Here is a 14,608-nt window from a genome sequence, read left to right as displayed (position 1 = left end):
AAAAGAGGAAGTGAAAAAGACCAGTGGACAATGGACAGACATTTTTATCATCGTAACACACTTCTGTCATCTTATCATTCACTCTCCATGATCTTAAGCATTCAGTTGAACTATCAAGTGGCTTCTCTATACAGTTGAATACATTTGGGATTGAGTGAGTGGTGAAGCCTGTTCTCCAGCCTGAGCAAGTCAGTTTAATCTTGTTTCTAGTCAGTGTGCTATGAGGAGTTTTTTTCAGTGGCTATCCTGCCTAAAGCCTGTTCTCCACCACCTAAAGCTAAACCTTGACAAGCCTGCCCTCTCCAAGACTTCTCCATTGCCTGGCACTGCCGCCTCTACGTGGATGCAGTGGCCACGCTACTCGGTCACGGCTTTTCACTGTCCTGGCGCCCTGCTGGTGGAATGAGCTTCCCACTACTGTCAGGACTGCAGAGTCACTTCCGATCTTCCGCCGTAGATTGAAAACCCATCTTTTCAAGCTACATCTTAACAGTCCCTCCTAAAGACCGCTTCACCCTCACTACCCCCCCTATACTAACCCTAACCCCAACCCCGAGACCTCTTCTCCCCTGCTACCCCCCTGTACAAGTTCTCTCCTGCTAATAAAATATATTAAAAAAAAATATATATATGTGCCTACTGGCATTACGACTGCCGATGGCCCCTGGTGTGAGCATTGATTACTTTGTCTTATGATGACTGTTGGATAGATGATTCACTTACTTAAACAAATGTATTGTTGTAAGTCGCTTTGGATAAAGGCGTCTGCTAAATGCCATAAATGTAAATGTAAGTTGAACCCTGGTTGAAGCTATGAAAGAGATGCATCTGAAATCGTGTGCTCTCAGCAAATAAGGCACGCAGTCATCTTAACATTATAAACCTAAAAGTTGAATTGTGGTTTATGTCCAATGTCATTAATAATCTTCTTACAGGACACACATTTATAATTCTGTAGATAGATAACACAGTATGTGGAATCACACATACTTCATGAAACCACTTTTTCTTTCCTCGTGGGATTCACTTTTGCGTAAAGCCCCTCTAGGTCGTTGGCTGGTGGTCTCTGTGCGTTGGCTGGTGGTCTCTGTGCGTTGGCTGGTGGTCTCTGTGCGTTGGCTGGTGGTCTCTGTGCGTTGGCTGGTGGTCTCTGTGCGTTGGCTGGTGGTCTCTGTGCGTTGGCTGGTGGTCTCTGTGCCTCCCTCACATTCACCGCTGCATACTCGCTCTCCTGTGTCTGTCCCCTGTCCACGGCCGAGACTCCCTTCTCTCTCATTTTGGAGAAGTCTATCTCACCATAGTGGATCTCCTCAGGCTTGGCTGCCGGTTCACCTGCACCTAGAGCTTGGTCACCGTGCTCCACTCCAACTGCTGGGTTCTATGGAACATAGAGACAGAGAGCTGCTGTGGGGAACTATGCTTTGGAAAACAAATGTGTTGCCTATTAAACTGACTTGTATAGCTAAGTTCCTTCTAGCAAGTTAGTAAACACATTCTGAACGGAAAGGATATATGTTTTGTTCAGTTGTGTTATTCTTAAATGCATAGTCATTTTACATCCCACAGTTGTTCTTAATTCGTCGGATGTGGTATTGGTTTCATCATCGTCAGCTTCCTCTTAAACTTTACCATTTGTGGTATAGCCTCAATTTACCCGTCATTTCCACATCTTTGTATTTTGAATGAACTGTTTAGGACGAGTTGTAGAATTAGAGTTACACTATTCAGTTTGTAACTCTAACATGTGAAGATCTTATGTGGTTCCAGTCAATAAAGTAGGCAGTGGATGAGGGAACAGAATGTACAGCATATTAAGAGTTCTATTCCCACCTGTGTCTGCGTCCCTTCAGATCCTTTCGGAAGCCTTGATTTTCTCCACCTGAGAAAACAATAATACAAATAAATCTTCTGATTGCACAAAAAAAGGTATTAACATACAAAAGCACAAACAGAGTAATAAACAGTACTGTGTACATTTTGAGTTAAGTAATAGTTGTTACCATGCAAAGACACCTATCAGCAACAGAATCCCCAGAGTCCCTCCAACAACCCAGAGGACCAAAGAGAGATCAGGCCCTTTTCCTTTAAATACAGAACATACCATGGTCATCTGGGACAAAATGACAAAGGATACTTTTGCACATTGTCTTAAAAATGTATTGTTACATGTCAATAATGAGGCAGGACTTCAAGTTCCTTTGACATGTTTTACAATCTTTCCTCATCATAGAATCATGTCCAGTACATATTACATCTACGTATATCTGAAACGTTGCGAATCTGGCTTGTTGAACGCTCCCCTGCTTTTACCTTTGATACTTATCAGAACTTCCTTTGATATTCCATTACCACGTTCGTTCCTGGCATCGCAGTGGTACCATCCTTCATTGCTGGCAGTCACATTGAGGGTGTAGTTCCATCCTAATGCTACCATTATTGCTTCACCTTCCCTGTTCCTCCTGAACCAGGTGAAGTTGCTGATAGGAGGGTTGGCTCTACTGCTGCAGGTCAGAGTCACAATGCTGCCCTCTGGCACTGGACCAGCCACACTAACCTGCATTTCGGTGCCCTTGGGAGAGACTGGGGTACAGGGGCTCACTTAGAATGTATCTGGATACAGTGCAAACTAAATGCTCTTGTTATTACCAGGTATATATTGGACCTTTCTGATTAGATATTCTATGAAATAAACATTGATGGAATATAATGATACGATTTTCTACGTTAGACAGTGACTGATATTGGTTGTCTTACATAAAACATAAAGCGTATTGTGCTCAGTTATCAGTTTTTGCCCGTTTTCCACTGGGTAGGCTGCAGTGCAATTGATGGCCATCTTGTGATTACTCTCTGACAGAATGAGGGTGACTGTACTCAGAACTGTTTTGGTTTGGTCTGGATTCTCACGGAGTTGGTTCTCTGTCCCTTGGAGAGTCCATGTCAGGTGAGGGGGGTGTTTGGGACAGGGGACAGCAGCAGAGCAGGTCACATTGATCTGCATCCCCTCTGTCATCTCACCCGAGATATTAATCTCAGGTTTGCAAGGCAAATCTACAAATACAAGACACAAATATGAAACACTCTCCCGCCCCTTCCTCTTCCCATGTAATCTGATACAAGGAAGTGTAAATAATATTGATAAACAGTTCAATGTTCTCTTACCTTCGACTTTTATTTGAATTGGGTTATCACTGGATGTTGCGGAGAATGGACTATTCTCAATTCTGAAGTAGTATGGATTTGAATAATTTGAACGTAGATTTGAGATGACCGTAGTGCAGTTTTTCTGAGACAGGTTCCCAATTATCTCAATTTGGTAAGAGTCTGTCTTACTACCATTGAAAACCACATTTTCGGGATTGTTACCAAATTGTGGTTTCTGTTTAATCCACACTCCAGAGGTAGGTCTTGCACTGTCAAATGTAAGTCTATTACCAACACTTGTGTTAAAAACACAAGGGATTTGCACACAGGAGCCTGTCAGTGCGTTCATCATGTTTGGCATCGTGGCGGTCAAATCAGCGGCAAAAGCACCTGCAATGTCAACCTCATGATTAACGTCAACATTAGCGTGAGGGTTTGTCAATATTGCATATTTTAATTGCTTTGTTTGAAAAGTTGGATCTGTCTCCGCTGTTAAGCACTTTTAGATTTGTTTTTGTAATGAAAAGTGCTACCCAAATACAATGTGTTAATATCATTACTATTATGCAGTGGGCCACAATGACCTGTCACTCTGTAGAAAAATAGATTGCACGCACCATATACCGTAGATAATGTCATTAGATACGTGTACATATGTGATGAGAGCAGTATGGAAAACTCACCTGACAGAAAGAAAGAAATGAGGAGCATATTCTTAGGGCAATTCATCTGAGTAGAGACAGATTCCGATTCTGACAGTTGTAACACACACGCACACACACACACACACACACACACACACGCGCGCGCAGTAAGTAAGAAAGTAAGGAAGAAAGTACTCACAAATTTACAATATACTGTATTGGAATGTGGGTTACCAGCTATATTGCAAAAATCATATGAAAGTTATTGCTATTTTATTTAACCTTTATTTATACTGGGGAAACACACTGATACCAACGCTTCTTTTGCAGGTGCACCCTGTCCACAATATTTACACAACAACAAAACAACACATGCAAAATACAACACAGTTCAATACAGAAATCAATACATTATGTAAAACCACAATATTAGGAGAAACAATCACAACCGAGGAGGTCCTCAATTAACACCCTAAATTGCCAATTTGGTGGAGAGTTTGAGATGTTAACCAATTCTGAGAACGGGTTAGGTAATTTATGTCCTTGAGGTTAGGTAAGATGCTGTAACAATTGAGCGCGGATACTGACAACTTCGCTACAGCGCAGTTTTCGCATGATGAATTGCATTTAAATTGTGTTCAATTGTTAGTTAGAGAAAGCTTTTTTAAAGTTCTACAACAGCACCTCTTTGTTCCGAAATACCGTAGTCAAAGCTGAACGTCTGCAGCCAAAGTAAAAGGCGGCTGAAGGTCTTTGACGGGTATCAACCAGTTAAGAGTTTTCCCACATAGCGAGGCTTTATACACAATACTCAACTATTAACCAGCTGCTAAATCCTGCCCCTTCTACTGACTTTCTCTCACAAGCCTCTGCTTCGAAATGTGAGGAGCCAAATTCTTCAACGATAAAATCATATGTGCGATTTAGCTGACGCTTTTATCCAAAGCGACTTACTGTACATTGCAGTGAGTGCATACATTTTTCAGTATATATGCTCACAGCGGGAACCAAACCCACAACTTAAGCGCTCTTAGCACCATGCTCTACCAACTGCTGATTTAATAGTATTGATCAAATATCTATGCAACTAGAGTGATGCTGCTTTTATTGTATTGATTAATTATGTTACAGTTGTTTTAGATTTTTTAATCTGCTCTTGCACTGTATTGTACAGCACTTTGCCGATGTCTTTTGCGCAGTATTGTACAACACTTTGAGCTGCATTCTTTTCTATAAAAGGTGCTATATAAATAAAAGCTTATTATTATTATTATTATTATTATTATTATTAATAATAAAGAGATCTACGGGATTTTAACGAAGTCCAGCCAACCTAACTAGCTACAGAAATACAGGAACTATGGTGACTGGGATACTCAACATTAAACAGCAGTATCTTGTTAAATTAAATGTATTCTTGATTTACTTTAACAGCGTTAACATGAACATATAATACATAAAACAGTGAAAAAGATCAAAACTTACTTTACAACCAAGACGCTATCCACAGGAGAACACCCAAGGTCAGACAAAATAAAATGTTGCAACTTAGTTATATATCCTATGACACATGACACCCACAAAATACTTCCCCAAAACGTATTATGGGCCCACAATTTACTAACCCTAACCCTAACCCAAAAATGTGTAAAATTGGGTAAAAGTCAGCCATCTTTACTTTAATATTAACATTGTTTTTTGAAGAATATGACTTCATATTAACTCATGCGCTTAGTTCAACTGTCTTACGCCCTTAGAACCGAAAATATAAGCTTGTTTTATTACATGTTTGTAAACAATGACATTTTATGTAAGTGAAAAGTACTTTTATTACATGCTTTTTTATATTCAACAACTGTTAATCAAAACATGCCTCAACATTTCCCATTTTTACTGAACTTTCCACTCTTGCACAATTTGTTTCATTCGACTGAGAGTAACTGAATGGAGTGCAATTCAGCGAGGCCAAGCAAGAATTCAGAGAAACCTAAACCTCAACCTCATCTCTTTCTCTGACTTCTTGCTTGGCCTCATATCCTCTTTTGTTATAATGTTGAGGTCTCTGTGTATTATTCTGTGTCTTCTTTCTGATCTAAATGAACAAGGAGGAAGTACTACACTAGATGAATAGTACATTGTTTCTCAGCCCCTGCTCTGTGCACTGGAACTGGACCTTGGGCTAGGGGATAGGGACTAGGGACTAGGGACTAGGGGCTAGGGGCTAGGGACTAGGGGCTAGGGGCTAGGGACTAGGGACTAGGGACTAGGGGCTGATTTGAGATTCAGGGCCAGTGTGCTGCTCTGGTTGTTCTTCCTGACCTTCTCACAGCCGTCACAGATCTGGTCCTCACAACAGACACAGAACACAAACAGGACACACTGCACATTATATCACCCTAACCATAGCACTATTGAACTCATGAACGTGTGTGAGTGTGAATGTGTGTGTTTTGCACTTCAATGAGTGAAAGATACTTGGCATAACAGAATGTATTGTGACAAATGGGCCTATTTTCTTATGTCTGTACTTATCCACTAGATGGCAGTAAGCTTGCTTTACAGTTTACATATTGTTAGTAGAAAGACCTCTACATGGCCCTTCACGCTTTATTCATTACCATTCAATGTACGTGTTTGACCTTTAAAGCATACCAACATCAATATCTTAAGTGCTGCTAGAACACAATAAATCAATGTCAGACCTTCCCTCTCGTGGTTTTAGAAAACATAGCTAAACGATACAGTGTAGTGCAGAGTGACAACTGTTTTCACTGACGCCCCCTGAGCATCCCTGAACACAACAGAAACATTCAACTGGGTCAAAAGGGGACTGTGATGATCGTATCACTCATTATTTGCGATGAGCATCAGAGAGAAAGAGGAGTGCACGTTGCAGCGATGCTATTCTGTGCAGCGGTTGCTGTGTAACTGTCCCACTAGGGGGGGGGGCTATGTTGAGGGAACGATGTGTTGTTTCCGCCTGTATCTATGTGGAGTTCTTGCGTGTTTAGACCGCAGCATCTGTCCTCATACTGTAAATTCTCAGTGGGGTTTTCAGCTAAACATAATGCTAAACTGTCTCTATGTGGCTGTCAGATATGTTGGGTCGGGAATAGGACTACACGACTGATAGAAGAGAGAAAGTGTTAGTCTGTTTGTGTTTGTTTGTGTGTGTGTGTTTGTGTGTGTGTGTTCTCCTGTGAGTGTTTTCCCATCTGTGTTCCCATGTCTCTGATGTGTGTGTGTGTGTGTGTGTGTGTGTGTGTGTGTGTGTGTGTGTGTTCTTCTCTTTAAGTCTGGGGACCTACTGAGACACTGAGCCATTGAAGCTGTCTTTTGTCAGCAGGCTTGGAAGGGCCTCCTCAGGAAGTGAACCTCAAAAACACAGATGTGGTTGTCCATAGACTGAGGATCCCCATTGGATAAAGACATGGAAAACATACTGATGCATGTTACTAATTGGCTGAAAACATCATTAGGCTAAGTACAAATAACATCCTGAATAACATCCACAGGCCTATCCTGATGAGGCTTATAAAAGTATACTGACGTGTCGACGTAATGTATTTATATATGACTGTTATTGTGCCTTATACTGATAAAATCAATCAGACCTAAGAGGATCCATACGGAACACTGGCACTATGACACTAACATTGGCCACATCATCTGTAGAGATGTCTCTGTCATTCTAGGTTCGAAGTCATACTGTATGAACTTTGAATAAGTCACCCAACTTGCTATTAATACACAAGCAATAAATACTTCGGCATGTGCCGTTCCATTCCAACCCTGATGGAAACAACACATGCACTGAATTTTGAACGCTGTAACAATTGAGCGCGGATACTGACAACTTCGCTACAGCGCAGTTTATGGTGAATTGCATTTAAATTGTGTTCAATTGTTAGTTAGAGAAAGTTTTTTAAAAGTTCTACAACAGCGCCTCTCTGTTCCGAAATACCGTAGTCAAAGCTGAACGTCTGCAGCCTAAGTAAAAGGCGGCTGAAGGTCTTTGACGGGTATCAACCAGTTAAGTGGTTTCCCACGTAGCGAGGAGTGCCCAACGGTCTCACATTCGCGGAGCGCCCTCGTCTGTTCCGTAAGAATTTAGAACATTGCATTAAAGTAGACAAATATGATATAACTTGCCGAACATTTTTAGAGTTGGTGACAGTAGGATCTTTCACAAGTAGCCTACTCAACATGTTGACATGTGTTGGGGCAACGTGCGCATTCCTAGAACGTTGGAATACCAGCCGTAATCATGTTGTCTCCGAGTTTTCGAGAGAGCTGTAGACTTCATAAGTTCATATACCGGTAGGTAGAGAAAATGGACAGTAATAATAATGCAAACGCTGGCAGCAGGTCGGCTGTGGACAACGGCGCCTCGTCAGCGGCCAGCCAGGCGAGCAATGCCGCGAGTGGACTGGACGAGGTACAGATGCATCTTACCTGTCTACCGGAGCGCTACATGACAGCCAAGTTCACCTTAGCGGCGTATGTTATTTGCTGGGCCGTGCTGAAGTTGTACCAGGTAAGGTGCTCTTTTTGAATAAGTTACATATTTATTAAATATATGTAATATGTCTCTAAACCAGATATTTCCCCATAAAACAAGATTTTCACAGTAAGGTAACAGCGTCTATTGATGCATCACAAAACACTGTGATTTACCCATGTATTCATATGTATCCAAATCTAAACTTCTAGATGGTTATGGCACCATATGATTGTATTACCCCTTTTAATACATTTTCTTATAGACCTACAGTGTGTTCAGCAACTAAATTGAACATTTTAGTCTTCTTAAACCTCCGCAAGTCTCAGGCATAATATGAGCAACTTATGTTTTTGCTCACATATTTGATTACCCGTGTCATGTGTGAGAACACCATTAATAGTCTAATGGACACTTTTTTCAGTGCTCATGAAGAATGTTGATGTAAAATCTCCTCTTAAAATCTAAGAACATCGCAAGCAATGTTGTATTGTGTGCCTGTCCGACTCTCTTTCTCTCTAAAGTGACATTTATTCACTCACACTCATACAATATGTTGCTATAGAAACTCTTGTTGGCTGGTTTTGCTAGCCTCCTGCATTCTGTTGTTGTGGGCCTCAATTATGAATGCTTGGGAACATGTCACCTTTAACACTGCTAACCCACTGTAACCAGTACTAAGCATCTCCAGGGCAAACATGGAAGAGCGACAAATGTTTAGTAAGAGTTTTCACATGCTGAATTTAAACAGGGCTTGGTGCCTTGCCTCACCATTTTGATATGAGGAGAAAGTGTTGATCATCACAGTTGATCATGAGAGAGATAATGTTCTGACATTCTTGTTTTCTTTTGTACATGTTGCTTTGGGTTGCCCCATAAGTAGAACCTTATTTTTGTTGGCGTGAAATACTGTTGGATTATATGGGATGCCAGACAGCTGTGAAGCCGGACTAAAGTGTCTCTGTGGCCTGGTCAGCCCTGCCTGCCAAGCCCCCCAGCTTAACAGCCTATTTAGACAGGATGCCTGTTGTCATGGCTGCAGAGCCAAGCAGGGTATGTAGGGCCTTATAAGCCGACAGTCTGAATCACCCATGGGTAAAGATATTGGAAAACACAGACTCACTGTTGGCAAACCCACATTCGATTCTTATCACGTGGGGACAGGGTTAACCCTCGCGCCTGTTGATTAGAGGTCACTTGTTTTCAACTCTGACTTCACCGACTCTCCATAACTTACACTTGACTCATTTCATCCAAATAAAGTCACATTTTCCCATTTGAACAAAATGCAGTGTGACATTTTACTGTCCCCCAGGTTTTCCATTTTACACAATTTTCCGTTTCTATTTGTCTATATTTATCAGCAGGACAAAGGTGTGGCAGGTGTTATTTTGGTCTGGAACATCCAGGTATTTCCTCTGTTTGTCCTAATGAAATGGCATGTGAAGATCACAGGGAGTGGCCTCAGTGCGTATCTAGTTTGTCTGGTTTTTCGTATTTGCATCACTATATGCTTCCTCCTCAGATAGCTAAAAGTAACTCCATGGCTTGTCCCCCATCCTTACATGCCTTTTTACTTTATTATAATGTTTAATAATACTCAATGCCTGTATCTAAAAGCTCTATGACTGCATATGATTTGATCTTGTTTGTTCTAAGTTCACGCTGTCCAATGATTGGGCCTATGAGTGTACAGTATTTAGTGTTAATAGAACATTCGGACAGATTTACTGCACATTAATTTGACATAACCATTAACACAGATAATAAGAGGAAGGTGTGTCAGCAATGGGGACTAATGTTATACTGTAGCACAGATCCCCGGGGGAAGACTGCACCGTGGACTCACCCCAGATTCTCCTCCGCAATGCTGACTGTCAGGACAAGCAAAGTCTTGTCTCAGGACTCTCCCTCCAGGGTTCCATCTCCCTCTCCATTCCACGCGGCTGGGAAGTTACCGCAGAGACCCTGTCCCAGCCAGTCAAATCACACACACTTAGGCACGCCTCTAGTCCAATCCCATATTCACTCTGAACCGCTTTACTCTTTGAATTCCAATGTTTATTATCATGGTTTTGAGATATGGTAATAGTGCATGTGTTCATGATGTTGCTTAATTCAGTATTATGCAGTATCAAAATAAATGGTCTATTAGGAGTTTGAACAGTAATGAAGTTTGAAGTGGTGGCTTGCAGTGTTTGACAGTGGGGGAAATTAAGGAGGTGTCTGGGTAGTAGGGTCTAGAGGTAGTCTCTGGATAGGGCCATAGTTAGTAGTTGTAACAGTAGTTAGTCCCCCTGCCCCCTGCAGTCCTTTGGGCTGGTGAATAGTCAGGTCCAGATGGTGGTGGAATGTGTTGGACTGAGGGGTGGGGTCGAAGGTCAAAAGACTTGTGACCTAGTCTGCTGCTCTCATTTACGGTACTGGACCAGGAACTCCAGGCGGGTTGCTGCTGTGTGTGTGTTTTGTTTGTCTGTGTGTGTATGTATGTGTGTGTGTGTGTGTGTGTGTGTGTGTGTGTGTGTGTGTGTGTGTGTGTGTGTGTGTGTGTGTGTGTGTGTGTATGTATGTGTGTGTGTGTGTGGGTGTGTGAGTGAGTGTGTGTGTGTGTGTGTGGGTATGAGTGAGTGAGTGAGTGAGTGAGTGAGTGAGTGAGTGTGTGTGTGTGGGTGTGAGTGTGTGAGTGAGTGAGTGAGTGAGTGAGTGTGTGTGTGTGTGTGTGTGTGTGTGTGTCTGTGTGAGGGTAAGGTTGATCACGAACACACACACGTGTGCACCTTATAGCCACGTGACCAAACAGACAAGCAGTAGCCATAAAAACAACCCTCACTACATTACAGGATTTAGTCAAATGGATTCACTTTCTAGTCAGGTGCATCTTGTTTCATTTGTTTGACCCTTGAACTTTAGGCTTTATGAATTCACCACCAGTCAGGAAATGAAGGCCTCAGTCAACTTTGATGGTTCAGGGTTGTTCCTGTTGGAGGTAGATGTGTACCTCCAAAGGTCTGTGAGTCATAATGAGGTACTTATGGAAAGCATTTCCGCCCTCCCCTTGCCCCCCTCCTATTCTCCCTACCCAGCCCCCCCCCCCCCCCCCCAATCCCCCCACTCTCAGCCCTCTACTTCAGATGGTACACAGTGTTTGACATACAGTAGCAGCTGCTATGGTACCCTCTGATAAAGCGCCCACCAGGGGAAAGAACCAGTTCTCACCTCAGCTCCATACTATCAAAGTACCAAATACTATCAAATTCCAGTGACATTCATGGCTATCCACTCCGCATGTATATTGACTGATACAATCTTTATTAGGCGGCCCAGACGATCTTTTTGTGGGCTTAGCCTACAGTATATGTCTGAGTTGCACAGAGAGCCAACTAGTGCATCGCTGTTTAATTGTGTTAGGAACAGGATACTGCAGTCAGTCTGGTTTATGTGAGCAGTTTTTCCCCGAGCATCAAAGTGGCAGTAAATACACCATATGCTACGTTTACCGTAGCATATCTTCTGAGGTGAGATGGGGTTTATGTGCAGTCTGTGGGTTCAGTCATAAACTGGATTTTATGAGGCAACAAAGCTTCTGAAATGTCAGAGGTGCTAATTGAAAGAACAGAGTTAGCCTGATGTATTCTCTCAGCGATTTGGACACATTAGCTGGCCTAACAGTGCCTAACAGGGAGTAGGGGGAAGTCACCCCTGGACGCAGGTGTTGGATCAGTTTTGTGTTTTCCCCACTAATGATTAAGGTTAGGACCTCTGTGGCTCAGTTGGTAGAGCATGGTGCTAACAGCGCTTAGGTTGTGGGTTTGATTCCCGCTGGGACCATATATACTGAAAAATGTATGCAGTCACTGCAATGTAAGTCGCTTTGGGTAAAAGCGTCAGCTAAATGGTGTGTATATTATAGGACTTGGGGGGGGGGTAAGCTGATACAAGATATCTGTACAAGTTTCTGTACGGACAGGACGTGCGTAGACCATCACTCAAAACCTCTTTGTTTATTAATGGTGTGTTCTCCTTTCCCCCTCAGAGACTACGATCCCACCCTGTTGGCCCTCAGCAGGTGAGCAGACCTCTTCTTCTTGTCTTTACCCACCCCCAACTACACCCACACCCCCAACTACACCCACACCCCCAACTACACCCACACCCACCCCCAACTACACCCACACCCCCAACTACACCCACACCCCCAACTACACCCACACCCCCAACTACACCCACACCCCCAACTACACCCACACCCCCAACTACACCCACACCCACACACACGCACATGCACACACGCACACACACACGCACATGCACACAAACACACACGCACACCCACACCCACACACACGCACACGCACACACGCACACGCACACGCACACACACACACACGCACACACACACACACACACACACACACACACACACACACACACGCACACACGCACACAAACACACACGCACACTGAAGTGATAAGGTCCGTATCCTTCATACAATCTCTTATTCTTTTGTTTGATGGGAATGTTTTGAGAAGGTGAGTTATGCACATGTGTATTGTGATAAATAATAAGTGGGAAGGGAAGGGTTGGGCTACTTATAGATTCTATCCAGTGACTCTAGCTATCTTGGATGGGATGAGGACAGGTTTGAGCTTGTCTGCTTATCTTGAGCTTATGTCATGAAATGTCTTTGTGCTAGATTAAGTGTGTGCAGTGCAAATCGACATGGAAGGAAGGAATCATGCTTTTCATGCTACAGTAGATCTCATTCTCAACCCACCTGCTTTGACAAGAAAATAACAGGTTTCCTAATTTGTTTTTTTCTTACCGTTCTCTCGCTTTGCAAGAACAACAGTCCTCATCTGAGAGAGAGAGAGAGAACATTTAATTGAAAGATTTCATCTCACATATTGTCAGCAGATGTCAAAACCTGTCACAACTCACTCAGCTTTGTAGGATTGTTTAGCTGTTCAGCTGCTGGGGGAGTGTGTGTTCTCTTTTTACCTGTGTAATGTCTGCTGGATCTCTCCTAATGCGTTTTAAATGCAGTGTTCAAACGCTCACGTGGCTTCAAATAGCCACCGCATAGTTAAAACCACATGCTCACAGTATTATTGGATCCTACCATTTTCACAGTAGTTTAAAACTTAGAGGCGTTTATAGTACATAACCCCCCTGTAAATACAGAAGAGAAGGGGGTTTATATTACGATCTTGCAGTAATGTTGAACGGGCTTAACCCCTCATTGAGATCTGAAAAAGCCAAATCTTGTTTCGTAACGCAAAGGCACAAGAAGAGAAGTCAATGGAGCTGGCCTCCATAAGCTCTGAAAATCCCCCCGCCCTTTCCTTTGTAGCTGGGTCTCCTTCCAGGAGCAGTGAGAGGGGGTGAATTCGGCTCCAGTATCCATGACCCAGAGATGAACCTGAAAACCCCAGATCCTTCAGCGTATCCGTCAGTGGCCAGCTAGTGGTCTTCCAGGGAGGTGGAATCACCGTGCCAACACAAACCAAACCCTGGTCAATGCTTTCAAAGGGCCTTCTGGGTAAAAATGGCCCCAGACATTGAGTCTGTGTAATTGACACTGTCATGACCCAGCGAAGAGCTAAGGATGCTAAGGGGTTAAATTCCACCATGATAATCTCCACTGCTTTGAAACAACCACACCGCAGCTATAATAACCAACATCTCCTACCACCAACCGTCACTTTTTGACAAGAGAAGTCACTCTTTTTAACTGAGCCAATTAGCTTTGACTCTCAGTTCCTATTAATGCTGAGAAAGCATTTGTAGTCGTAACCTCAGCTAGACAACCCCTCACTTTCTAAACTTCTCCGGCGTTGTAGGAGCTGACTAGCCTTTTTATCTCTTGGCTAATGTTCGCCACACATCTTTGCTTGAACAGTAGTTGTTTCACATGGGTGAATTCATTGCATTTGTGTTGGCAATCGGAATTAATGGGGGGGGCACCTCAAAGGCTCGAGTCATCTGAAGGGTGGCCAGTTGCTGTGGGTGCCAGGAGCTGCCTTTCCTGCACAGTAAAATGCCACTTTTCACACGTTCCCTGCAGGGCAGCATAACCCCCTGTCTGGGCAGGGAGTGTTTTTGTGTGTGCGTGTGTGTGTGTGTGTGTGTGTGTGTGTGTGTGTTTTTGTGTTGGTGTGTTTTTGTGTTTGTGTGTTTGTGTGTGTGTGTGTGTGTAGGGAGATCGGTTAGGGTTAGTGTCCATCTAGGATGTATTGGCCAGGCTGTCTCTGTCAATGCCAGAAGTACCCCCACTGTTCTTCTCTAGGGAATGGCATCAAGTCAAGCTCTAAGTGTTTT

At 43.1% G+C, this 14,608-nt stretch overlaps 2 protein-coding genes across 2 annotated transcripts in view; one reads left to right on the top strand and one right to left on the bottom strand.

Annotated features, from left to right (window-relative positions):
• Positions 1 to 10: 10 nt before the first annotated feature.
• LOC310812662 (sialic acid-binding Ig-like lectin 13) lies at positions 11 to 3,867 on the bottom strand. The gene is made up of 7 exons (XM_083681311.1): positions 3,828 to 3,867; positions 3,163 to 3,534; positions 2,755 to 3,051; positions 2,311 to 2,580; positions 2,001 to 2,082; positions 1,831 to 1,879; positions 11 to 1,378 (listed from the first exon to the last, which is right to left on the bottom strand). The coding sequence occupies exons 1-7, from the start codon at positions 3,853 to 3,855 to the stop codon at positions 992 to 994; spliced, it is 1,485 nt and encodes a 494-aa protein (XP_083537437.1). The 5' UTR covers positions 3,856 to 3,867; the 3' UTR covers positions 11 to 991.
• Positions 3,868 to 7,815: 3,948 nt separating this feature from the next.
• The window catches only part of arhgef4 (Rho guanine nucleotide exchange factor (GEF) 4), an 87,292-nt gene continuing 80,499 nt past the window's right edge, over positions 7,816 to 14,608 (top strand). Inside the window, exons 1-2 of the mRNA XM_083677467.1 lie at positions 7,816 to 8,325; positions 12,323 to 12,355. Coding sequence (XP_083533593.1) covers positions 8,122 to 8,325; positions 12,323 to 12,355 — 237 coding nt within the window. The 5' untranslated portion in view covers positions 7,816 to 8,121. The remainder of the gene's footprint in view (positions 8,326 to 12,322; positions 12,356 to 14,608) is intronic.

This window comes from Argentina silus (genome assembly GCF_951799395.1).
Source record: "Argentina silus genome assembly, chromosome: 1".
In the NCBI taxonomy this organism is placed as follows: Eukaryota; Metazoa; Chordata; class Actinopteri; order Argentiniformes; family Argentinidae; genus Argentina; species Argentina silus.
The sequence above is the reverse complement of the archived record's forward strand: the minus strand, read 5'-3'. Positions and strand labels throughout refer to the sequence as shown.

Excerpts from the sequence above, each read along its gene's own strand:
- LOC310812662 (XM_083681311.1), bottom strand. The coding sequence starts at position 3,855 with ATGCTCCTCATTTCTTTCTTTCTGTCAG. Across the intron at positions 3,535-3,827 it reads CATTTCTTTCTTTCTGTCAG|GTGCTTTTGCCGCTGATTTG; the intron begins GTGAGTTTTCCA and ends TTGACATTGCAG. Across the intron at positions 1,880-2,000 it reads CTGATAGGTGTCTTTGCATG|GTGGAGAAAATCAAGGCTTC; the intron begins GTAACAACTATT and ends TTGTTTTCTCAG.